General features: G+C 39.6%; 1 protein-coding gene and 1 pseudogene across 1 annotated transcript in view; one reads left to right on the top strand and one right to left on the bottom strand.

The window, feature by feature from the left end:
• Positions 1 to 16,620, bottom strand: part of LOC146673848 (endophilin-A1-like) — a 55,650-nt gene extending 39,030 nt beyond the window's left edge. Inside the window, exon 1 of the mRNA XM_085392244.1 lies at positions 16,164 to 16,620. Coding sequence (XP_085248370.1) covers positions 16,164 to 16,208 — 45 coding nt within the window. The 5' untranslated portion in view covers positions 16,209 to 16,620. The remainder of the gene's footprint in view (positions 1 to 16,163) is intronic.
• Positions 16,621 to 22,663: 6,043 nt separating this feature from the next.
• Positions 22,664 to 24,962, top strand: LOC146673847 (uncharacterized; annotated as a pseudogene).
• Positions 24,963 to 27,491: the final 2,529 nt, after the last annotated feature.

Below are 27,491 nucleotides of genomic sequence, written 5' to 3'. Positions count from 1 at the left end.
ATAAAAGTATATGTTTTTGTCAATGTACCATGGTAATAACAGAAGCGAAACGCAATATTGTGTCAGGACAATTTACTATTTATGCACAATAAATAAAGGAGCATAGCGCGACAATTTCTGTTCAGCGCCAGACTTGCTTGTAACCTATATCACCAATTATGTTATGAAAAATGACGCATTAACTACAACAGCAGACTGACCTCTGTGGAAATGCTTGGAGCAGACTAACCTGTGAGCTGGAGTGTTCTGGGACGTTATATTTTGTCTTTGAATGGCTGCAATCCAGGCCATCCGTCGCCTCTTTGTTGCTTCGGAAACATGGCTCGAACAATTTCTCTTCAACGACGTAATCCGATAACAACCGATCTCTTTACCCGTCGGCTTTCCGTGGCTGTCATGCGACCGGCTATTGCAGTTAATAATACAACAGCTTCTTGCCATTTTTTGTGTTTCTTTTTATCGCTGTGTGACTGATTTCAATTGAAAACCTGCGTGCGCTAGTACCTCTTGCCACGAGTTCCCAGAATTCTTTGCGGTTTTACCCCTGAGTGACGTCACATTTTCAATCTCTATCCGGTTGTTCAGTGATGACGTGACGAATCCTACTTCCGGGTCTAAAGTAGTCTGCGTTTAATATGGCTTTTGTGTTGTTAACATGTTTAATGTTATGTATTTTCTTCTATTTGATCTCAAAAAGCTCCTAAAACAGTCAGTGATCACTATTGACCTCCCTCGGCTTTTATTACCACTAATCATTTATTTAAGCTCAGTTTTTAAAACCTTAGGATGTAACTGCAGCCCAGCCCATGCAGCAGTATATGAATGACTAACCTTGTATTATGGATGGATTATCTCAGTTGTTCTCCTGGCTGAAGTTTGGTCCTTTTACAGCATCCTGCCATGCGATTACATTTGTTCCTGACCACCGAGAACACTCACGTTAACTTTTATCGAGTGGAAAAAAAGTTAGCTTGTTTATATTATGCTAACATAGCTGTGTCGCTAGCAATCACGTAGCACATCATTATATACCAGCTAGCCAAACTAAAGTAACCCTACAAACGTCACTGCTGTTTAGTTTTCTGTCTTCATTTATGCTGGAAGTGATAGCAGAGCTGTACGTTTTAATTTGTTTCCAAAACCCCGCAGTCAGGACATGCTATATTGTATTTAGATAGAAGCTAGCGAGCTAACTCCCTGCTAACTTCTAACTCCGTTAAATGTCATAAATTCTGTTTTCATGGATGCCTGGAAACTCAATTGTTACACCTGGTAGAGCAGAACGCTGATCATTTTATTAAAGATGAAAGACTTTAGATAGTTTTTCAACTCTCAGTAATGCCATAGTGATCGTTTGATATATGGACCTGCAGCGGAGTTTAGACCCAGACACGGCTAGTGACGTCAGACTGAACAACCGGATAGCAGGCCAGCAATGATCTCACCAGTTTCTGAAGAAAGAGTTAAAAGTGCGTTCCTTAAGCTGTTGTAGATAACTGTGAGGTGCATATTTAAAATGTGGACTGTGACCTGTTCAGCCTGCTCTTTTATTTCCTTATTTTAGTGTAGCTAAAGCAACATGTTAGTTCTACTTCTAGTAATTAGATTATTCAGATGTGTTAGTTTTTGTCCTATTTGTGCTTTTTAAAAATATGTCTTACTTTCCCAATCTGTAATTAAATGGTCAATGCTATTCTTAAAATGTATGCTAGGTGGAAAAAAACAACAACTATGAAATAGATAAATCAGAGTGATGGTATTTCAAATGAACTGTTATTTTTAATTCATTTAACCTATACTTGACCTGATGGTTAAATTGCAGGCATCAGATCAAGTAAATGTGTTGGTGAGAAAAAGTGGTGTGATTGCTGTCAGCTGGTAACAATAAAAATAATAAACAAAGAAAACCTCACGATTAGATACAAAAACGGATACAAAAACAAGGACGTGCTGATTTTTTGTGGATTCTGGAAGATTTTCACGTTTCAGTTTAGAAGTTTTTGTCATCATCTGTTAAACAGATGTTTAATCTGTAAGACTCTTAATCTGGATCTTAAATTGGTTTTTTTTGTCAAATCTGATGAGTAATTTTAAAAAATTAAATACAAATGAGCAATTTAAAATCATGGAGGTCAAAATGACAGCACTCGTCTGTTTTCCACACTGTAATATACAGCATATTGATTACACCCACACAGCCTAAGGTTCATCTCAGCCAATGGGATTCATTCTGCCCCCAGCTGGAGCTTTGCCTCGGGCAGCAGAGCTTCTGTCTTCGTCCAGCTTTCATTGATTTTAGGCTGAATTCCCTTACAGTGGCTGATGGCTGCAGCCACATCATCAGCACGCAGTGAGGAGGTCAAAGGTCAAATTGATGAAGTGACTTGAAAACAAAAGGAAAGGACACGGAGACACGCGGGTCCTCTGCTCACGTGTGAAGCCCTCAGGGACAATCAATTATTGAGCGAGCCAACCAGAGCTCAGCCTGGCCTGTGTGTGTATGTGTGTTTGCATCAAGCCTGCCTTCACTTCACACGTGTGTGGTTGCCAGGACAACACGTCCCTCGAAGGGAGAGAGAAGCATGTTTGATCAGGAAGCAACAGAGAAGCAGAGACAGACTGATTAACATCCTTTTTATCCTCAATCTTTGTTCAAATTCACATCTTTATGTCTTATTAAATCTGATTATTGACACATTATTTTCTATTTCCTCATTTTTTTGAGTGTCCTGTCACCATAATTTGAATTTAAGAGAGACAAACTGTGCTCCCATCTGCTCCCACTTAATAGCAGCTTCTTCAATCTGCTCCATCAATCCTCTTCACCTCTTTCTCTCTAATTATCTTCAGGGTGCTTCCTGTGTCTTTCTCTTCTTCTATCATTCATCGTCAAATACAAGTCTAGGGTCAACACAAACAGAGACTGCAAGCTGAAAGAAAAATGTGGAAAGAGAACTACCACGCAGTGAAATACAAGATGAATTCACTATGTTTCCACAGAAAATAAATACCTCATTGTGAACTTTTGTCAACATAACCGGGACGATCAGAGATCATTCTGAACCTCAGCCTTTAAGGAAACCGAAAATCCTCAAAGAAACTTGAAGCACCCATTCATTTCCTTTACTCTTGATGCAGAGCAGGGCTGTGGGTTCAGAATATAGTGAATATAAGTGTAATAGCCTGCAAACATAATCTCAGGACCATTATTTCTGAATTAGCTCATTGAGTGTTTCATTCATAACAATCTCACAAAAGACTTACTTTGCCACATTAACAGTTCAAATCTCTCAAATATTGCATTTAGATTTATGTAGAACAAGGAAAACGCAGAACTTACTCAATCTTTAGTATTACTACTACTAACAATAATAATATAGTAACATAACTGCAAGGTACACGCAGGCACACACACAAGAAATATTTCAATACTTCCTTAGGTAGAGCAAACTATGAAAGATGACTATTTTTAGGCTCTTTGAGGAAATGCTTTGCTTCTGGTGCTGATCAAATACGGTTGCTAAGGAAGGCAGCCACTGTTTCCAACTGCTGAGATACTTTCTCTGGTACAACCAGACAGACAAACTTGACACTTTGTAGGCACATTAAACTGTGTTATCTTGTTCATTTAACACTGTCTATTACTGTTACAGATGGGCAGGACTGATAACATTTACTACACCTGATATCTTTTGATATGAAAATTTGGAAAACAACACTGAGGGCAGCATATAGACATAATGACTCTAAACCGTAACACTTAGTTGGATACTCAGCAGTATTGATACTAGGAGTGCCGTATTCACCTCATTCAGCTGATGCACAACTGGCAGGTGCACAGCCCCTCACCTCACTAGCAGCTGAACACATTCAACATTTTCATTTTACACAGCTATCATCGACATTAACCTGACCCATGATCACATGTTAATGTTAGCCACTTAAAATGATCAGAAAACAGAATTTTATTTATGTAGCCCATTTAATTTCATGTAAACTCAGTGTGCTGAACATGAAAGATAAAAACAACTGATGTGGGTCTACAACATGTAAATTGACTGATTCTTGTATAGTGCTTTTCTACTCTCTTGGAGTACTCAAAGAGGTCTATACAACATGCCACATTCACCTTATCACACAAGCACTTTCTTTCTAGTTAGTGCTTCCTAACTACATACACACATTCATACTCATACACACATTCATACTCATACACACATTCATACTCATACACACATTCATACTCGGAGAGCAACTTGGCGTTAGTATTTCCAAGGATACTTGACATGCAGACTGGAGGAGCCAGGAATCAAACCACTAACCTTCCGATAAGTAGGGGACCTGCTCTACCCCCACATAGCTTATAACAGTAAAAAAAAAAAAATCCACAAATCAATGAAAAGCACATGTGCACACACACTGTTATTAAGTGTGCAACTGTGAGAATAAAAAATGTTCTGAGTCTGTCAGTGGGCAGCTTGTTCCCAAGAACAGGACCACAGTAATTGAAAGCACTTTGAACACACTTAGATCCAACTCTAATAAAACAGTTCACAGACCTGCACCTGATGACCTGCAAAATCTAATCAGGTTATAGAAACTGAAGAAGTCAGAAATGTACTGAGGGACCAAACCACAGAGCTTTAGAATACAATAGCATATAAAAGAATAACTTCACATAAATAGTTAGACAACAGGAATGAATAACAAAAAAGAGGAATATATACAAAATAAGAGGAAGACACACATTAAAAGGACAAGTTACAAAGTGCCTAAATGTAGTGCAAAGGACTTGGTCCAAGTATAGAGTCTGTGTGGTAGTGGTCTGAGTGACTGTGGGTGGGCAGGAGTGGGGTGTGGGGGGATAGTGTTTGTTTACAGTCCAAATGGCCCAGAGGAAGAAGCTGTTTGTGAGTCTGGAGGTGTGGGACCTGACTGACCTGAGGCACTGTCCGGAGGGCAGTGAGTCAAATATGCAGTGGGCAGAGGGCAGGGGTCACCTGTGATGGTGCTGGTTTTCCTGAGACAGGAGGATCTGGTGATGGCCTCCAGGGTTGGTATAGGGCAGCCAGTGATTCTTTGGACAGTGTTTATTACCCTCTGCACAGCCTTCCTTTTCTCAGCTGTGGCCCCTGCGTACCAAACACAAGGCAGTAGGAGAGCATGCTCTCCACTGTGGAGTGGTAGAAGGCCAGCAGCAGCTTCCAGTCCAGGTTATTCTTCCTCAGGACATGAAGGAAGCGCTGCTGCTGGACCTTCTTTACCAGGACATTGGTGTTGTGGGTCCAGGTGAGATCAGTGAAGATGAGGCAGAGAATCTATTATGAAATACTAAATGGATTTAAAGGTAGTACTGAACTGAAGGTCAAACTGAAGGTCAAATTTCCATGTATGCGTAAGGACGACTGCATTCTGAATTACCTGTATGTAGCAATACTGCTGCTAATAAGGATGTAATATGATAGTAGTTTATTATCAAGCCTATGCGGAACATGTTTCAACTGAAGAGCTCAAGGAAAGAAACAGTGGCTAAACCAAAGAAACATGGCAGAAAACAAAAAGGGGAGATGAAAAGATTACCTTTGAAGAAGCAGGTGGATTCATTGCAAATGAGTCTACTGCCACAAAAGAGTGAGGGAGCCTTTCATTACCTTTGATTACCTTCGTATTTTCATTTATATAAATTCCTGCCAAATTAAAGTCAACAAAGCCTATAACATTCTGTGGTCATGTTTCATATCGAAGGTTTACCTGTTGTAATTTTCATTAATCATCAACTATCAATCCCCGTGTCCCTTCCCATTAAAAAGTCTTCCAGAAATGACATCTCGGCAAGATTAAAGGGAAATAAAGCTGTCGATTCACAGGTTGATCTATGTTCCATCACTTATGGTCACGAGCTCTGGCTAATCACTGAAAGGGTGAGAGTGCAGATGCAAGAGGCAGAAATGAGTTTCCTCTGAAGAGTGGCTGGGCTCTCCCTTTGATAAGATTGTAGTTTGGCTATCAGGAGGCCACTTGTTTTGCGAATCATTGTAACTAGCAAAGATAAACAAATGAAGATAAGTGCAAAATTTTTCTACAATTGGAGCTAATGCAATGAAATCTCAATCTTATGTGTACTGTAATGGGTAAATTTGAATAACAATTAAGTATGCTTGTATCTAAAACATGCAAAATTACAACTAAAATGGGAATTTGTGCATCACTGAGTGGCTTATAATGGCTATAACCATCAAAATCTGAAAAGTAGAAATAACTGGAGACACCTGTTAAATAAAACAACAAAATATTACTTTAAAATGCCACATTTCAAACAATTGGGAATACTAAATGAATGAAGGCAAATTCAGTGAAGGATAAGTTAAAAATCAGGGATGAAGATTTAAAACGTATGAAATTATTAAATGAAAGGCCTGTTTATGATCTACTTCCTCTTTGATCTTTTGTTTATTGTTCTTCCTCTTTCTTTGACGTTTGTACAGTTGGATATCGATCTCTGTCTTCTCTCCCTCTCTCATGTTTTATTCAACCGTTTAGACCGAGGTGTCCCATTTCCTGCTTGGCGGCCATCTTGGTTGGTGGCACTGCGACTTGGCAGTTGGCTTCACACTGCCACTGCTTGCTTAGCTCAGCTCTGATTGTTCTTTTCCCATCTGTTAAAGCACACACACACACACACACATGCTGGGATGTGTCCCAGATTCACGTCTCAGCAGGCAAAAAGTTCAAATCAAGTTTTAATGTTCCCAATTCTCGCGTGTGATTGGCTCACACACCCCATGAGCAAGAAGTGGAAAACACGAAGGTTTTTTTTTATGCTCTCCATTTGAAAAATTTTCTGCTTGCAAGGTTTCTGTCACAGATAAGACGAGCCTGGTCAAATGAGGTGAACAGATTGTTGTTAAAGCTGTCGCAACATATGACTCATCTGTTGAGCTCTGCCTAATTCATTTTGCTCTACAATCTCACCTCAATTATAGCTAAAATTTATATGTTAACCTTTTAATCTAATTTTTGCCTGGAGCCTATCCCATCCATTGTAATCTGCTATACACAGATTTAAAATCACAAGCTAGCCTCACGTGCATGGACTGTGGTTGGAAGCTGGAGTATCAGACAAGAATCCATGCAGGCACAGGGAGAACCTAAAAACTCCATCCTGGATTTGAACCCTTGACCTACTTGTTGTGAGGCAACAAGATCCACAACACCAACGCTGGAGTACCAAAACCTGCAGTTTCTTCTAACAGCTTCTTGACAATGGCTCCAAAAGTGAGTCAATACCAGTTGACTCCTGTTAGAGCAGAAATAAATGTGTTTACAACCTCATACAGTTTTACTCTCTTAAGCTAGTTTTGCTCTCTGTCTGACATAAACCATGGCTGTGAACTAGATCATGGTTAATAACAAATGAATGGAGGACGTGGTTTTTTTTCGAAGGATTTTCACCACTATATCAACCCCTGCAGTTAATTATGCTAATCAGTTTCAGTGAGTTAAATTCTGGCATTTTATTAGTTTTTTTTTTTTTTTAGATATCTGTGTCTATGGCGAATAACTAATATTTCTGGGTGTGCCTCTAGTGGCCAGTGGATGAATTTTGTCCTTTATTTTTCTTACACAACATTAACTTGACATTCCTGAAATGAGACAGAAGCTGAAAATAAACAAACACATAAGTCCTAATTTCATAATAATGTGCTATGTCTTTTAATTTTCTGAGTTCAGACTTTCCTCAATGTGTTATTTCTCCTATTGAATTAGATTTTTCCAACCTGCTATTACTTAGTAAAGCAGCACACTGTATTGCCGCGCTGCTGCATGTAATCACGGGTTATTATCTCTCACCTCTGCAGCTCAGCATCTACCCTGTCGCTCAGACTCGGTTCTCTCTGCTTTGTGCTTGTGTGTTTGCACTCTGCCTGGTACAGCCATGAATAAACCACAGCAGTCAGAGTGTCGATGGTTAATCAGCACCAGAGAGATGACAAATCGGGTTTATATTTCAGTTTACACACAGAGAGAAACTCATAGATACAGGCAGACAGACAGTCCCTCTTTTCTGGTTTCCAGAGTTACGGGTCTCTGACGTCTCGTGCTGCCTGCTGCCCCCTCACTTTCCAATAACACCTACTGGTGATTCACAGATCTATTTCAGGCCTCGCTACCTGCCTGCTAGCCGTCGACATCTCACCTCAAAGATCCGTCACCACCTCCAATCAAATGGGAAATTCATATGTGACAAGTCAAAGGTGTTTTTAAAGAAACACCTGTAGAACCTGGATTTATAACTGAGACAATACCTCATTCATACACTTAGCTTGTGATCCACCATACACAGCAACACAACATGACAAGTTCATTCATGATTTTAGTTTATTTTGACTCAGCCTGCTTCTGAAAATAGTCACTACGGCACCAAATGTCAATAATCTGCCACTGAAATAGTCCCGAACAAGGATAATACTCAGCTTTATTCCAGAAATAAAACTGTATATTTACAAGTCATTTTAAAAGATTTCCATGTTGAATAGAACAGAGAGTCCAATCTGAAATTACTGGGGGCTAAACTCAACACATACTGATGCTTCTGCTCTTTTTCTATGTAGCAACACCAGATTTATCTTTTAAGTTTCCCTTTAATCCTCTGCTTCCATTTTTAATTGTTTGCCTCCTTTAAAATGTTTTAGGTTCATAGAATTGTTCTCCATCCAGAGTTTCATCAGCATTGTTCTTATTTAGCAGTTACTATCTCTGAGTTGTAACATCTGTACACTACACTAATATTAAAGTACTAGCTTACACAGTCTCTTAATCTTGAATTTAGGTATTTTCCAGTCCCACTGCCACAAATGCCAGATGCCTTTCAACATTTATGAAAGAACAGGTTGTTCTTAAGCGCTCACCGAATTCAACTCTGGTACTGTAACAGGATGCCACAGTTGCAACCAGTCAGTCTGTGAAATTTCTTCCCTTAGATATACCACGCTCAACTCTAAATGGTGTTACAGTGGTCCTTCGCTATAATACAATTCACATTTCGCAGCCTTGCTGTTTCGCATTTTTGGAAGTTTTGTGTGTGTGTGTGTGTGTGTGTGTGTGTGTGTGTGTGTGTGTGTGTGTGTGTGTGTGTGTGTGTGTGTTTATAGCCCACTGTGTTCTGCATCCTAATTGGTTGTAGACCACTGTTAATCCATCTCGTGCCTTGTCTCCTGTACAGGACAGAATGCATTTAGCTTGTCAAATTTACAAATTTGACAAGCTAAATTACAAAATCTTTGATCACTATCAGTGTGACTTTGAAGTGCTGTACTGTATGTTTGTAAGTTTTCTCAAAAAGACACAACAATGTCGATGAAACATTTTGCACCATCAAAGACAACCGCCGGTGCCTTTGGGTTCATTCTATCTCTGGACTTATTTTTCTACGAAGGTTTGAACTTTGAGAGTGTTTAAACAAGAGTGAAAAGTGTGAAAATGTTCGTGCCTGTCGGAGAAAAGTGTATAAAGTGTGTAGTGAGGGGTTTTACAGCCTTGAAACATCTATAATAATTGTAAAAAATAAAGTTGGCTACTTCGCGGATTTTACCCATCGTGGGTTATAGAACGTAACTCCAGTGATAAACGAGGGACAACTGAACTGCAAAACAGAAGTGTTTAGGAGCCACAGCAGCTCATTCACAAAGTGGCAGGTCATGTAAAGTTATAGAGCACAGTTGCTGAGTGCTGAGGAGCATTATGTATAAAAGTCAACAACACTCTGCTGAGTCAGTGACTCTGGACTTCCAAACTTTCTTTGGCATTAATATCAGCACAGAAGCTGTGCTCTGGGAGCTTCACTGTGCTGGTTTCTATGGCTGGAAGCCTGACATCGCCACATACAATGCCAAGCCCTGGATGGAGTTGTGGAAAGCATGCCACTGCTGTTCTCTGCAGCAGTGGAAATGAGGAGTCATGTTTCTTTATAGAGCAATCATCTGACGAGTCTGATGAATGTGTTTGGCGAATGCCAGGAGAACGTGCCTTAAGGTTTAGTTCCAGTCAAAGGAAATCTTAATTCTTTAGCGTACCAAGATAAGATGGCCAATTCTAAGCTTCCAACTTCGTGGGAACAGTTTGGGGAAAACCCCTTTTCTGTTTCAGAGTGACTGTGACCAAGTGACACAGCAAGGTCCATAAAAGCATGGTTGGATGAGTTTGACGTGGAAGAACTTAAATGGCCCTCACAGAGTCCTGACCTTAACCCCATTGAACACCTCGGGGGGGCTGTGGCTCAGGAGGTAGAGCAGCTCATTTAGTAATTGGAAGGTTGATGGTTTGCTGGCTGCACCATTCTGCTGGCCAGAGCATCCTTGGGCAAGATACTGAACCCAGACTCACTTCTGCTGTGTTCATTGGACTGTGAATGTTAGATAGTAAGCACTTTGACATAGAAAAAAGTGCTTGTATGAATGTGTATGTGAATTGAAGAATAAAGTATGTTGAATGCTCAAGTAGAGTAGAAAAGAACTATGCCAGAACCAGCCCTTTCAGTTTTGGATGAACTAGAACGAACAATGAATGCTTTGGGAGATTGAGATCCAGGCGCTCGTATCCAACATCAGTGTCTGACCTTACAAATGCTCTTCTGGATAAGTGGGCACACTCCAAAATATTGTGGAAAGCTTGATGGGATGCCATAAGAGCTACTGTAAGTGTAATGGGTAGAAAGGTTTTGTCCATACAGTGTATTTATACCCTCATATATGATGAGGGATATATGGTGGATGATCAGAGAATCATGTATAAGAAGATCACTTTTTACTTTGCACACATCTTTACAGCCTGCTTAGATATCTGAAAGGTGAAAAACAGCCTTCGATAAATGAGTATGACACGAGTACCAATCCAGAACCAGCCAAGCCAGCTGGTCGTCTCTTTTGGATAGACTGTGCTACAAAGAAACAGAGACTGCCTTTGGTGCACCAGTTTCAGAGTTAACGCTGTCCTCTGGAGCTGTCTGAACATGCAGGACGCCCTCCGTCTCTGTTGCTGTACTTTTTATTTTTGCTTTTTGCTCTGCTGCAGTGACCCAGTTTCCCCCTCAGGGATCAATAAACATCATCTTCTCTCTTTATCAGCACCCGCAAACGCAACGAATGTGTAGGAATTTGTCCCGATGACAGACGAGACGGAAAGCAAACATGGACAACATCGATCGGCTGTTTTTGTTCCTCTCTCTCTTCCTCCTATTTTATTTTTTACACTTTTTAATGACATTAGTGAAGCCCTCGGGGTCAGATTACTGCATGAAAATGTCATATTAATAACATTTTCATTGATTTCGACTCTCTTTAAGAACAGTGGGAGGCCCAGACAAGCACAGACACACATTAATTTACCAAAGAAGAGCAAAGATAAGAGTAATTTGTGTGTCACAATTTTATTTCCTCTTCTTTCCTCTCTGGTAATCGTCTGTGATGTCTCCAATTTATGAACCTTAACAGCGCGTGACTATCCAAGTGTTTATAGCACCACTACCAGCTACAGCAGTAAAAGTGTCTTACAGTGACTCTCTGCAGACACTTAGCTGTTAATATTTCTTGCAAAATAATCTGAATAAGAGCTGTTTTAATAAGTATAGGAGCAGCAGGGGCATCAGCTGCATTAGTAAGAGCGGTAAAAGCAGCAGTAAGAGAGGAAGTCCTTTTAATTTATAGACAAGTTAGAAGTTGTTTGACCACTTTGAGTAAGACTAGAAATGCACTGTGCAACTGTGGTCTTTCCCCAATCACATATAAAAAAAATACTAATTGGTACTATGCATAGAAATTCTGCAACATTTTTCACAAAGTCCATTTTTGTAGTGTGCAACACTGTCAGTGGAGGTTAAAGACTGGCCTCTGAAAGGTACAAACCACAAGCATTCAATGAAAAGGGGAAGCGCTCCAGTGACAAGCACACGCTAAGCAATTTGTTGTTCAGCTTGTTTCCCGATGACACTTTGACTAGAGGAGCTGGGTTATTATAACTCCGACCTTCCAGCTTCACCTCCTGAGCCTCAATCGACCCGTACAACTGAAGGTACAACTGGATACTCGGGTTTGTTGACCTGCTCCTGCCGTCATCCTGCTGCGAGATCGCCAATAATCAATAACCAACCACTGTCCCTGAGGAGGGCTGTGGAGAAGGGTTAAGTGTACTTGTTAATTAAACTGTAATTTAAAGTCAAACCAGATTAAAAAACAAACCACACTTCCTTCTGTTTTCTCTAACTCTGGATCAATGAAGACACTCTACACAGATTCATTAATGTCAAAGAGGAAACAGTACGAGCCCAGGTCTGCAGGGATTGTTTAAATGGACAGGTGTTGACATGAATGGTATCAAGGCACATTGAATCTGGAATCTTGAACTAAAATAATTAATCTAACAATTCTGAGAACAGGAAATGAATGCATTCATAATAACAAGCTGAAACAAACCCCCACAGTTACTTGAGAGCTAATGGCAAATCAATCTGACCATCTTTGCTCCCCAAGATCTTTATCCCGCAACACAACCTTATAATTTGCTTTACTTTCACAGGGTCAAACACTTTATTGCAAGGATTCTACAATAATACCGAGAAAACAGAGAAAAACCCAAACAATCACATCGGCCCCTTTGACCAAATGATGTGGTGACAGTAGGGAAGAAAAACTCCCTTTTAACAGGAAGAACCCTCCAGCTGAACCAGGTGCAGGGAGGAACAGCGGTGACTAGTTGGAGGTGAAGGGAAGAAGATTGGGCCCCAACCTTAAAGCGTGGTGTAGTTATCAGCAAGCTTGGTGAGCTTATGAGCAAGCCCCACCAATAAATGAACACTAATAATAACTACAGATTAATAAAATACTAGAACTGATGGTGTGAACCACACAGTGGAGGAAATTTGTTATGTAATTCCATTAAAATGGCACCACAGATGTAGTGGAGAGGTCCACTTCCACGATTTAATTAGTTCAGGTGAGCTAGCTGTCAATTAAGAGCCCCGCCCTGTTCTTCAGTTTCCAAATGTAGGAGCTATGGAAGCACAGTTATTATGAAAGTGAAACCATCCACAGGGGCTAACACGGTTTTTGTAACCAGGCTCTAAACATAGACACAGCCTCAAGTGGAGGCTTGTTGCTTGGGCTCTAGGGCTGCAGCTATCGTTTATTTTAGCAATCGAGTAATCTATTGATTATTCCACCAATTAATCAAGCAATCAGATGAAAACTATTTTTTGTCTTATTAATGAGCAATAGTAAATATTCAAGAGAGAAAAAACTAGTCTTTCAAAATGAACTGCTTATTGGTTTCCATTTTAGAAATTGCAATTTTTAAACGTTTAACTGCAACCAACATCTCAAAAAACAAAATAACTAAACCCTTTGACTGTATAAACGCACCATATTAAATTTTTTTTTTTTTAAAGAAAACATTTTCTTAAATGGAAAAATATATAAAAAAAATCTCAAGTACAGTCAAAGGTCAAATCAAATATAATAAGATAAATAAACAATCTGAACTAAGGCATAAATATTTACCTTTACTGTCAATTTTTAAGGTTTTCTGACATTAATTGAATTTTATTTCAGTTTTATTTAGCGGCAAATCACAACAACAGTCACCTTAAGGCGACTTATATTGTAAGGTAGACCCTACAATAATACATACAGAAAAAACAACAACAATCGTATTAGCAAGCACTTTGGCGAAAGTGGGAAGGTAAAACTCCCTTTTAATGGGAGGCAACTTTTTTGTGCTGCTGAAAAAATGGTGTAGATGTTAATAATTAATAATAATTCAGTGTCCAACAGACAGTGTCCAATTTGATATTGTTTCACTTTCAATCTGAAAAATGTTACGAAAGCTTTGCAATACACCCTATGCCCTTCTTAGACTCAGCTCTGTTCGCTTCCATGTAAAACAGGACAGCTGCTGTCAGCCTTCAGGAAGCTGTCTAATTAAACCAGTGTGACTAAGTTAACAGTTTTGTATATTTTAATACAACTTCTGGAGGCTTACTGCTGATTTTTCTCAGCATAAAACAAATGGTGGTGGATGGAGGAGTAAAAAGTTTGCTTTTCTTCATGTTGGAGTTTGTTGATCAGGTGATTTAATGAAGGACTGAAAATGTAAAAGGTGAGTGCAGGAACACCGCTGATGTTTTGGATGTTTTCCTTCACTCGGCCTGAAATTTGGGGCACTGTGGCCTTGATGTTGTTCAACTTTTTAATCATACGCTACTCCTAAATACATATCTATTGCAGGTCTGTTTTTAGTCTCAAATGTAGGTGAAACACTCTAGTTTACATAGTTTATTACATCAGGGTGCAACAGAGCCATGCGTTAAACTAAGCACTGAAGCAAAGAATTTGGGTCAAGAATTTATTTAATCAAATTACTTGATGAATAATTGCAGTTCTAACAAACTTCAATATAAGGAACCCGAGTCCCCCCCTCCTCCTGTCCCTTACTATTTTTCACACACATGACCATTCAGCTCAAAGTCCTGCCACTTTTCCATCTGCAGCCTCACAGAGCTGCCAGCACGACCGACATCACTCCACAGCCGACATGATGAGCGAGGAACCCTGTGGGGAGGAGGCCGGACGGACAGACGCCGGGTCATACAGGTTCTGTCTGTCTGTCTGTTTGTGCTTCACTCTTTGTATTCATCTCACATTCAGATTCAACCACCAGAAAACAGGCTGAAAGGTTAAAGCGGTTCCCCCAAAAGCCTCCAAACAAAAACATGTCAGCAAGTGTTAAAAATAAATCCTAATCATTAATGAAACTGAAATCTGAGCCCGAGTTATGATTACGCTGTAATGATGGACAGATGATGGAGGGCGGTAGGAGGTGGATGTGAAGTGGAAAATGAAAAATGGAGGCATGATGATCAGAAAAAAAGAAAAAAAAGATTAAACAGAAGGATCGATGGTGAAGAAATCTAGGAGCAGAGGATGAGTGTAGGAGGAAGAAAGAATAAAGGAAACATGGATTAAAATGATGATCAGAGGGTGGATGAGGGGATGTTAAAAGACAGAAAAATAGCACAAGGAGGGGGAGAAGTGAGAAGAGGTGGAGGAACGTCTCAAAGAACAGGAGGATGAGGAAGAGTGGAGGAAAAGATGAAGGGAGGACTGAAAAACAGATTTAAAAGTAAAAAGAGAAAGAAGAAAAAGAAGCAGAGGGGATGTTCAGGTGTCTAAAGCTAAAAGATGTTGGGTTGGTAATGGATGGATAAAAAGAAAAAGAAGCGTGTGGAGAAGGAGACAGGATGGGAAAGATGGAGTGATAGAGGGATTGGAGCAAGAAGAAAAAGATGGAGGGATAGGAAGGAAAACAGAATGTGGATGGAGGGATGGATAAGAAAGAAGCAGAGGATGGAAGGAAACAGAGGAGAGATCAGGAGAAGGAGGTGATGCAAGAGGCACAGAGAGAAAAGGAGGGATGGGTGAAAGATGGAAAAGATGATAGAAGGAGGACAAGAAGGAGAAAGATGAAGCAGCGTTATAGAGGAGGGATGAATAACAATAACACGAAGAGGCGAAGAAAGTGTGGAGGAAGAATGGAAGGATGAAGGAGAAGGAAGAGGATGATGAAGGAAGTTTGTATTTTAGAGGTATGTAGATTTTTTAAAAAGGATGAAGGAAGATGAAGAGGATGGAGAGATGGCGGAAGAAGAAGAAGATGGAGGGATGTGAAGGAGGAAGGAGGGAATTCCCTGTTGCGTGGATCAACAGCCAATCAGCTGCACACACACACTTTCAGCTCACACAGTGTTACATAACATTACATGCAAACCTCTCAGTGTGTGTGTTTGAGGGGGGCATACCCCGCTTTTAATTCACACAAAACATCGCGAGCAATCTGAATAGTTTACACACAAATCTCGTTTTTATCTGAGGAAAATAATCAGACAGTTCTTTACACAAAAACAAATTTAAAAACATCTGAATGAGGTAAAATGTAGATTTTTAATACTAACTCGCAGCTTTTAACGGCATAAACGTGATTTCATTAAAGACTAAACGTGTTTTTGTTGATATCAGTGGATTTATGTGCGTCCACAGGTTTGTTTGTTTTTTCCCGCAGAGAAATGTACAGACACATGAAGGGAAACAGGAAGCGGGTCTCTCGCTTCTTCTTACCTGGGTGGCTTTATGGAACTGCTTCTTCAACCCCGCGACAGACATCACTTCAGCGGCGGAGGCAGCAACCACAGAGAAACGGTGTGTGAAATATTTATGTGAAAGCTGCACGGACAGCACGGAGCCTGGGACGGGAGCGAGGTGGAGCCCGAAGAGACGGCGGTAAATCCTCCGGTTCGCTTTAAAGTCGGTACTGTCCGCTTATTGTGGAGGAAAATGTGGTGGAAACGCGAGCCGCTGATCGCCAAACCAAACCCAGCTGGATCTATTTTCAGTCAGAGAGAGAGAGAGAGGAGGAGAGGAGGAAGAGGAAGGGCAAAGATCCTCTAATGAGAAAATGGATCACACCAGCCTCTTCATGCTGGCACTAAAAACTCATTTCATATTTATGATCTTATTCTTTTGCCCTTTTGTCCACCAGTGATGTGATGTGCTTATAAACCAGGATGTCCAGCTCTCAGTTTATGGCTCATGGAAAACTTTCTCTATTCAATCACATGCTTGATGAGACCAAAACTAAAAGCTGGACTTCAATGGGAAAACAAGCTTGTTTAGTCTCAACATAAAGTTCAGCCAGAGCCCAGCATACAGCTCATGTGTTTGATTTGGCAGATGTGCACAGATGTGTCAGTGTGACATCATGAAGAGGTTTAGCAGTGAAGCAGACTAACGGAAGCTGGAGTTTTATGTTCATTAAATCCCCGCAGCTTCACAGGACCCAGAGGTGCCTCTCCAAAGTGAGACATTTACATAAGTTCACACTGTGGCGCAGCAGCTGCAGCTACAGTTACTACTGCATTATTCAGAGAGGATCACTGTAAGTCAGTATATCTGTTTCTCTACACCTAAGACAGGTGAGCTGTCACTCACAGTCACAGTTTGAATAAGAAATTATTTCTTACACATCGACTGACTTGATGTTTTTTTATTTTAACAGTTTTTTGTTTTGTTTTGGGTTTTTTTTTAGCATTCACAGTAGTGGTTATTATTAATATTGTGTGGATCTTAAATATTGTGACCTCTCTAGTCACTTAAATTTTGTGGTATTTATGTGAAACCTTCAACTTTTAGAGCTTTTTCTGGGCACACCAAACCTCCAAGAAGATATGGGGATGCTTCTCAAGATCTCCCACAAGAACATCAGGAATAATTAAAATCGTCAAAATCGGAATATTTTATTAATCCTTAAAGAAATTATTTCCCTATCCCTTCTATCTATCTATCTATCTATCTATCTATCTATCTATCTATCTATCTATCTATCTATCTATCTATCTATCTATCTATCTATCTATCTATCTATCTATCTATCTATCTATCTATCTATCTATCTATTCAGCAACTAATAAACATTTTTTCTGAGCCCCACAGGCAGCAGATTTTAAGATGATCTGAGGTGTTTTATTCTGTTTTGTTTTGTTTTTTCTCCTCTGGATTATTTAAAGGGCCAGTTCACCCAAATGTTTACACTGTCTGACAGCCCTATCAATTTCTTTTAAATTAACCTGACTTGGCTGTGGGCATGGTGGGTAATTAATGCAGCCTCTCTACTATATTTGAGCATTAGCACTGACGATTTAAGGTCCAGTGTGTCCTCTACCAAAGGAGGTAACAAAGGGAGTTTGTCTCCTGAGTATTTAGAGAATATACTGCCACAGAGGTGCTTTGGGGACAGTTTAATGGGTTAGGAACCTTTCTAAGAAGAAATGAGTGTTTGACTGCAGCCAGAAACAAAGAAACACAGAACACATGGGGAAGACATAAAGACCTAGCAATACAAGAAAGAAGAAATACCATCAAACAGTGACCAGAACTCAAATATCAGACAGGAAACAAAACCACAGAAGTAATATTTGCTCTGAAGTTTTAATTATCTCTCCTGACAAACAACACTAATATCTGAGCAACAAAACAAAACAAAACAAAACACCATGGAGACTTACTGAACTCAGGGGAAAACCAAAAGGAAGCAGTTGTAAGAACTCAGAAAATGTTGCTGTGATCAAAAAGAGCTTTTGCAGATATTTGATGAAGTTTCTGGAATCCCTGCACAAGTTAATTTCGCGTTCATTGTTTTGATTTCTGTCCTCGGAGCCTCCATCTTTCATACGAAAACGATCTTCGGCGGGGAGGGGAGCCTCACGTTATTTGAGTGACGTCAGCACGTCGGCCCTCGCCACCTACGAGCGATCCCCGCGACGCCCCCCTGAGCACGAGACACCCGCGCGGGCTCGTGCTGCTTGTTGGAGACGAATAATAATGATGTCACGATGCTCGCGCGACCTCAGTGCGCTGGCAGGATACGAAACTACATCTGGATGAGAATAGAGAAGAGGAGGAGGAGAGTTTGGGGTGTTTGCGTTTCAGCACCAAGGACAGCGCTTTAGGGGGTCCAATGGCGCGTTCAAACACTACTGGGAAATATCAGATTTCATCAAAACAGGAGGGAAAAATGATTTGAAAGCTGAAAGCTTGTGTTAAATGAGCTTTTAGCAGATAAACGCAGATTAAGGACAGCAATATGAAAACTTTTCGTGTGAAAAAAACGGTGATGTCTCACACATCTTTTCTTTTTAATTTCTGAAGCGACAGTGCACATTAGAATAGAAGGCATTTATTGTCACTATGCAGATGTACGATGAGATACAGAGCATGTTGGAGAAGAAGGGGCTCGCACCTCTATGTGTGTGTGTTTGTGTACAGATATACAAATCTAGAAAAAAAAGAGGAAATAAATATGTGATGGATAAATAATGTTGTGTATTTACAGTTTGGGTTATTTCACAGTGGTGGTGGTATATAGAGGGAAGTCTTTGGAATGGGGGTGGAACCGTGTTATTGGTGCTTGTGTGAGTTCAGGGTGGTTATGGCTTTTGGGAAGAAACTGTTCCTGAGTTTGTCAGTCTTTGTGCTGATGCACCTGTAGCACTTCCCTGAGGGAAGCAGGTTGAACAACGCAGCATTAACACATCCATGTAAACATGTAAGATGTAACTTCCAAAATTTAGCACACATACAGCTAATATAAAGCCACAGTCCGTCAGAGAGTTACATTAAACCATAAAATATATAAAATACTTTCAGATATAAAAGAGAAAAATAAAAAATATAATACACCAGACTAAAATGATCACAGTGTTGGTTTGTTTGAGGTGTGCTTTCAAAATTCCGGTATGTACCTGCCTGTGGTGACCGCACAGTTTGTCTAAATGAGACACTCATGGTGCCCTCTAGTGGTGGCCGTGGCATATACATCACAGCCAGCCCATCAGTTAATAAATTCATTTAAAGCTCAAAAGATTCAGTTTTTCCAAAATGTTACACTGATGTCTAAGTTCTTCTTGAAAAGTGATTCACTTGAAGAAAGTGTTGTTCCACCAGCAATGGTAAATAAAAAAAACAAAACAAAACCAAAAAAACCCCCCAACAGGTTCACTTAAAATTATACAAAACAAATGTTACATTAATGGATACTATTTTAACACCTTTTAATGTGCAGTGTGAAACTAACTGAACAGGATCACATTAAAGTGAATCCCCTCGACTGACCATTCTTTAATTATCTCAAATTTAGTCTCCAGTTTTTAATAAAAACAGCAGCAAACCTATATAAACAGCAGTGAGAGAATCTGAGCATTTGTTTATATGTAAGAATAAAATGTGTGTAATTAAAATGTTCTATACTAAATATATGTCTACATACACTCACCAGCCACTTTATTCCTTAAAGATTTTGGTTTGCATGGCACCAACAACCATGACATGTTCAAAGTCACTTACATCACCTTTTGTCTCCATTCTGATACTCAGTTTGAACTTCAGCAGGTCATCTTGATCAATCTTTACATCCCCAAATGCACCGAGTTGCTGTCATGTGATTATCTGAATAGATATTTGCTCTATTGCGGGTTTAACACGTGTACCTAATGAAGTGGCTACTTCCTGCATATGTGTTTTCTTGTAATCATAGTTTTCCCCCTCTGCTTTTCACTGTGCACACTGAATTTACAGCTATAAAACAATTTCATCTTCAAATCTTGACTTCTGTGGGACATAAGATGCATATAACAAATACGGTTCTAAAAACAGCGCTTTGCTGCTTTAAAGCCGTTCCCCTCCTTTATTTGTTCTGACAGCGAGCGCTCTGAATCCACACACAATTTTAGTTCTTCTTCTGTTGTAAATGAAGGAAAAATGAGCTGATGAAACAAGCTCCGTCATTATAAACTTCCTGCTGACGTTTCCATGTGAAGCCGTCTTAGCCGTTCCTCCGATTTGAAACAAAATAAAGCTCGGATATTTTTCTCTACATGCCTCTACACTAGTTTATCTCATAACTTTGAATCCCCCCAAAGATACTGACAATGAAGCACATACATAATAATTCAACCTTTCAACTCTGATCTTATTTAGTTTTATTAATGTACTGAAATCTAATTTCTGTCATGAAGAAAGTCTTTAATCAAATATCAGAAACATTTCATATATGGAGTTAAACATGAATCATTGCTTCAGCTTCACAGCTTCAATTCACTGACAGGAAACAACATTAGAAATATAATCATCCTCAAGTCATCTGCTCCACTAACACTGTACTTTCAACAACAGCACATTGGCTTTATTGTTAAGTGTTAATATATGGAAACATATTGTGAGTGAAAGTGTGTGTGAAGGTGTGTATGTGTGTGTTAGTATCAGGATCAGAGAACGACAGCTGTCCTCTGTTCACTCTGATCCTCTGGAGCAGTGAGAGGAGCTGATGGTGAGCGTGCATAGTATTTACTTTCATAGAACCTTATTCTCGATAATCCAGACAGTATGATTCCCTTCCTCTGCACAGACTCTGCAAACACACCCAGTCCCCACCGTATACTGTCTCCAACCTCGACATCCCAGCTGTGATTCCCTGAGTTAAAGCCCTCAGAGCCCACGACAGAGCAGGAATCATTAAACCTCTCTGGATTATCAGGAAGCTGTTGTCTTTCTCCTCCTATCACACTGGTCAGATTTTCAGACATGATGAGGTTTGGATGAGCGGTGTTTGGGATCCAGAATGAGAGGAGTGTAGGAGACCACACTGAAAAAATGGGAATTGGGAGGCTTTTGAATTTGCACAAATGAATTTAGTTAATGCTACACAAGCCTTTCATGTTTCTCTTATTTACATGATTAAATAAAGTACTATTTACTTGATTATAAACAATACTGAGACTACTCATTTTTCTTGCATTGATTTAAAGTTACTAAATTAGAATACTAAAACCATTGTAATCATGTTTGACCACAACCGGAAATGATGCAATATATTCAAAGACAACAACTAAATATGATTGGATAATAAGACCTAGAGTCTTATCCAATAAGACAACAACATAATTTAAGGAGAGCGCAATTGACCGCCAGATTCTGGAAGACTGTTCAGCCACATGCAACCTTTGGCACTGAGTCAGGCATACTGAGAAGGTAAGTAATTTAAATACATTTGTTTTAGTTGGGTACGTTTTCACAGAATTGTTGTAGTGCATGCTATATAAATAGTAGTGTGTAATGCATCTACATGTTGTTTTTACAGTGCTAGCTAAAGTTGGTATTAGCTTTGTGGCTAAAGCTGAAAAATATTAACAAATTGCACATAGTCGGGAGAAAGCAGCTGTTGTCGGTCAGATATGGAATTTATGCATGTGACAGAGAGCACTGACGTTTTTGATGGCTTAGCAAGTTAAAACGTCACTGAGAGAGCGCAATAGTGTTTGTGTTACTCGTGCTAGTTATGGCTACAGTGGGTAATTAGTCTGGCTGTAACCGTCAGAGTTTAAGAAGCTGGGAGCCCCACAGTGCCATACCTTAATTCTTGCTGAGGACACACACTCAAGTTATAATAAGGATCCTGCCACCTTAGACGTGGGTTTAAGAACCTGTGCCCATAAATGCCAAATCATTTTTCCATTTAGTCATTGTTTTAGGTGAAGTGTCACTTACTTGACTATTCTATTGGTTAAGCCCAAATAATACAGCAGATATCTACAAGGAGATAAGTTTGTTCAACAGAGTATGTCTTATTAAGTGATGTATTGTGAATTTTCCAACATTGTCCTAACAAAAATTAGGACCCTTTCCCCCACTTTTTTTCTACTTTGTGTAGAACATATGTGAGCTGCTTCTCAAAACATTATGTATAAATGAGAGAAAGATTGGTACTTTAAAGAAACCATTGATGCTCTTCTGGACTGGAATATCTTTTTTCAATTAAAATTAATGTTTTTTGTGATGGTGGAATTTTTACCTTTATGATTACAGTAGTCAAAACATCAGATGATGATAGCTTACCATCTAAACTCCCCATCTCTTGGCAAGTCTGAATTAGAGGTCTCAGCTGTATCTGCCTTTCTAGTGGATTTGCTTAAAGAGGAGATAGCTTATTATTATTAGGTACATATTCCCTGACATTCTAGAGGTCAACCTTGCACAGTGTGTGACATTAAAGGGCATAACGTATAGAAATGGAATGGTACTGGCCCAAAGGGCAGCAGGTGGATTGCCAGAATACTGAAAAACCATATCTGCATTGTACCACAGCATATTCTACATTGTCAGAGAGCTTGGTGGCTGGTACAGAGAGCACCACAGAGCTTTTGAGCTCAGCCCAGTATCCACAAGAATATACACTCTGTGAACTCCTTGATACTTATCCATTGGTTGACTATGAGATTGGATCAGTCCACATTGTGACTTTAAAAAGGCATATAGAAATAAAAGGTGTTCATATAAGTGTAATAGCTTCAGTAGCATGTATTTCATTAAATAAATTCTTCTTTTTTTTATGTCTGATCTTTATAACTTTGAGTATTGGGTATGGATAGCTTTATGAAAACTAAACTGAAGGGATTCTTTCTGAATGTCTGATATGTAATTCTTTTTTTCCTACAGAGTCCTATGGGGAGTCCTATGGTCCTAAAGACTGTTTTGGCTGACGGAACCTGTCGAAGGCTCACTCTCTAATGGAGCGCCTGAATCAACTGAGGATCTCATCGTTGAAGTCAAGAGACAGTGTTGTCTTCAGGGCAGTTTCAGACTTCAGTTTATGGATTCCTTGCTTGGGAATGAGTTTCTTAACCTCACCTCAGTTTCAGAAGTAGCAGACAAAGGGACTCTTAAAGCTATTGACATGTCAAAGCCCACCACATGGACATAAAAAAAGAGTAACAGAGTTGGTGAAACTCAAGATGGAAAAGACTTTTTCATACAGAAGACATGAAGTTGTTCGTGATGCACCAATGGTGGAGGCTTTCATGGCAAGATGGCCTGCTCTAATTGATTTCCATGAGGTAAGGTTTGCCTCATACACGGTGTTCTTGTGGTATTAGCCTAAAATGGTTAAGGCACAGTTGTTATTTGACAGCCCATTTCTTCAGCATGAGTGATTGCGGCCTTCTTCCAGGTATTAAACCTTTGAAGCTCATTCCTCTGTGCTCATTTTTTTCAGATCAATGCTGAGTTTAAGAGAATTGCCACCATCCCCCCTCAGACAAAGTTCCTGGCTCAGCTGGCTCTCCACTTGGACAACCTGGTGAAGTTGGTCAACAGAAGAGGAGAGCTTGGACTAATACTGAAAAGAATTGTGGCATAAATGGATAATGTAAGTGATAAAGCCTCAACATTCACTTAACATGATCCTCTTTGGATGAAACTTTACAATTGTGGAAGATTTCAAATGTTTTCCTATGATAAATTCTCTCATTTTGTATTTTTACATCTGCTTGTTTTTTTAACCTTCACTTTGTCAACTTATTATTAATTGCCAGTAAACCTATTATTAATTTGTGTGCCTTTACTTTAAAAACATTCATGTAAAGTACACTAGTAAAACTTAAATGAAGGACAAGGGCTGAATGAAGATGCTAATTACATACATTTCATTTCAGTGTGAAGATGTTGATGCTGAGTGTGTATCTACATGGGTGAAGACCCTGGCATGCTTATCCAGGAGTATGTGGTATGTACTTGTCTTTTTTTTTCTTTTTTTTCAGACTTTCCACAGTGTGTCATATTACTTACTTGGCATGAAATGACTAACATGGCTTCTTTTTTACAGGGCATGGAAGAACGTGCCATCAGTGAGACTGTTGAAGACACCACTGTTTGAATTTATCTTCTTAAAGAGCAAGCTTCAGCAGATGAACAAGAGTTGTCCTTGCAGGCATCAGGGTGGCGAAGAATTTGGATAATGTAGCATTTGCTGTGATAATGCTATTTGGACTCATGTATGCATTAAACCTTGCCTACCCGGCGGACCTTCGCTACAACTTTGATGTTTTCCAGAAGGTTTTCATGGAACTGGATGGAGCTAAACTCTCTAAAGTTCTTGCTTTAAAAAAACCATCTGTTTCATTGAGAAGTCAAAGACTGCACTTCTGCAATTCTTTGCAGTTTTTCATTTTGTGTTCAGTAACGTTATACTGCTTATGTTTTTATTGCTTTCCCCTCATGTGACTGCAATGCAGGATGATTTTTCCTTTTGGTATCGTGTTGTAAGAAATTTTTACTGACGATTTTTAGCAATATGTTCTAAATCAACCTTAATGTCCTGCTTACATGTTTAAAATGAATATTAAAATTCATGTAGGTGTTTGGTATTAGTTATGTAACAATGTCATTTAAGGCTCAACTTAGTTGAAATCTTGTACAGGTAAATACTTGTACAGAAGCTGAAACTGTTGTCAAATAACACACAAGTTATATTTGTGTAAATCTGTTTATTCATAAAAGCGTGTTGCTTTTTTTCAGGTAGTCTTAATTTAGTTTACATTTTCAATTGTGTAATTAATACAAATGTTATATGTAAGAGATGACAGGATCATCTATAAGCACTTTCTTTTATTTGCTGCTAAGGTCAGTTTTTTGTGAAACATTTGCAAATATATTCTCAAACTAACTTTTTCTTTTAGTTAGTTCTGCGGGCTATCTTTAAAAATGTGTTAACAAGTTTATATGGATGCGATTTTGGACTTGTTCATGGCAGAATTGCTGCTTTCACTGCTGTTACAGTTTAATAAAGGTGTATTGTTCAGTAGCACTCAGTCTTTGCCTTTTTTGTCAATAATGATCAGTTAATATTTCAATTGAAAAAATTAAGTAGGATTTAAAGCCATAATTTGTCTTGCAAGAACATAATTGCAATGTGTTTACATTACATAATATCATTGCGTACCACTGGCAAATAAAAATAAGTTGGTGTTAAATATTAAAATATATTGACATTATGCAATACATTGATATTATGATAATAGATTAATATTAGTACATCAAACATGATTTTTTTAAAGTAATCTGATGTAAATAAAATACTTTGATGTGACAAGCATTAATTACTTGAGGGAAAGTGGAAAATTAAGTCAGTCATACTTATTCATATTATGTGGGACCGATGTACACAATAAAATCAAGTAAATTGAAAGAACTTTTTTTTCAGTGCATGTCCTTCATATTGTTCCAGATGTTGAAGGTCAGATTGCCCAGGTGTTTGGCCTGGTCTATCAGAGCTCCTGAGGGCAGCTGTGGATCATCCAGCAGGGGGCAGTATTGTACTCTTTCCAATGCATTCTTGTAGTTGTGCAGAAATGAGACGTCTTCAGCTCTCAGCTCCTCCTCTGTGGCTCTGACTGTGTCTGAAAGAGTTGCTATCTCTCTGCTCAGAGCCTCCATCTTCTCCATCATCATCCCACTCTTCTGCTCCTCTTCCTCCCTCAGTTCAGCCAGCCTGGGCTCCTCTTCCTCTGCTAGAAACTGGTGAAGCACCGTAAACTGCTCCTTAATCTGCCTCTCTGTGTGTCGGGCCTGGACCTTAATGTGTTCTGCTGTTTGATCAAACTTCACTTGGACTTCTTCACAAACCTTCAACTTCTTCTTTAATATCTCCGAAATTTCCTGAAGTTCCTTCTTGTGTTGTTGTGCAGCTTCATCAATGGGTCTGAAACTGTGGTTGGTGTGTTTTTCTGAGTCTCTGCAAATGACACACACTGGCTGCTGATGATCCAGACAGAATAGTTTGAGTTTTCTCCAAGTGCAGACTGCAGAGAACCTCTGAAGCTCTCTGATCTCGCTCCTGTAAGAATGACTCACACGGGTTCTTTAAAGCTCGGTTTAAAGGTGGCTGATACTTCCTTTGAGGCGTGTTTTTGCTCAAACTCACATTCAGTGTGTGGAGCGTCAGCAGCTTGAAGCAGCAGTGTTGGGGTTTTTCACTTTTCTCTCCTGTAGCTTGACTCATTCAGGCCATCTTGCATTCCAATACTCAGACGTCAAACTATCATTGTGATGGATTGATTAGTAGTCAAAATATAGGACAAAGTGGTCACAAGTGAATCTATTCATTTGAAATATGGGATTAGATAAAGGTTAAAAAAGGTTGCTTTAAAACTGATGTAATGCAGAAGAGAGTGATAAAACTAAAAGAGTTAACCGTGGTCAGAAGGAGAACAGTACCAAAGAAACACCCCGGCTGTTCTGTCATTACCATCGAGCAGAGAACTCAAAATATCTGGCCAGATTGGTGAGATGGGCCAAAACCAGTGGTTAGCATCACAATGCCAGTGTCATGTCCCTGGATGGAGCATCAGCAAGAAAATGCATTGGCTAACAGCAAATTGGAACTGAATATTCCACCCATTACTATTAATGTGATATAAGTAAAAAGTTTAAGATTGCAGGGTGAAACTAACCAGACAAGACAAAGATTGACCTTTAAACAGAAGAGGGTTAATCCCACAGGAGAGGCAGTAACTGTCCCAGCAGCATTACTCCCAGTGTGGTGATCCTTGGAAACTGGAAAGACTCAGTGGGTGTGTGTCTGTCAAAGTGAACACTGGCCAAAACACAGAAAGCAATACAAAAACCATTCTCAGCCTCAGGTAAACCAGCACACTCACCACAGTCACTCCTGTCTTGTTGCTCTTGTAAGGAAATGTTGTATTGAACAGAGCTGGGATTAGTGAAGACTATTAGGCTGTTGTGTGCCTCCCACCCACACCAGCTGTGAACCTTCCTCACAGTTTCCCCAGTTTGTACTCAGGGGCTGGTGCGAAGCTCCTCGGCTGGTTGCAGTGTTGGCAATGTAGTGACTGAGCGACAGTTTCCTGCAGGTAGGGCGAAGTCTGAACAGCTCTGCTCCCTCTCACCAATACGCACACACACTTTCTGTCTAGTAACACCAGATGTGTGTGTGTGTTTGTGTGTGTGTGTAAGGAAAACACACAAAAGGCCACATTAATTATTGACATGGTTTTATGACAGTGTTATCACCAGGTAGGAAAAAGAGTCAGCTGGACTTTT

The sequence above is a fragment of the Rhamphochromis longiceps genome, linkage group LG3 (genome assembly GCF_057381845.1).
Source record: "Rhamphochromis longiceps isolate RC_006_pf linkage group LG3, R_longiceps_female_GT1.1, whole genome shotgun sequence".
NCBI classification, from domain to species: domain Eukaryota; kingdom Metazoa; phylum Chordata; class Actinopteri; order Cichliformes; family Cichlidae; genus Rhamphochromis; species Rhamphochromis longiceps.
This window is presented reverse-complemented; position numbering and strand designations above follow the sequence as displayed.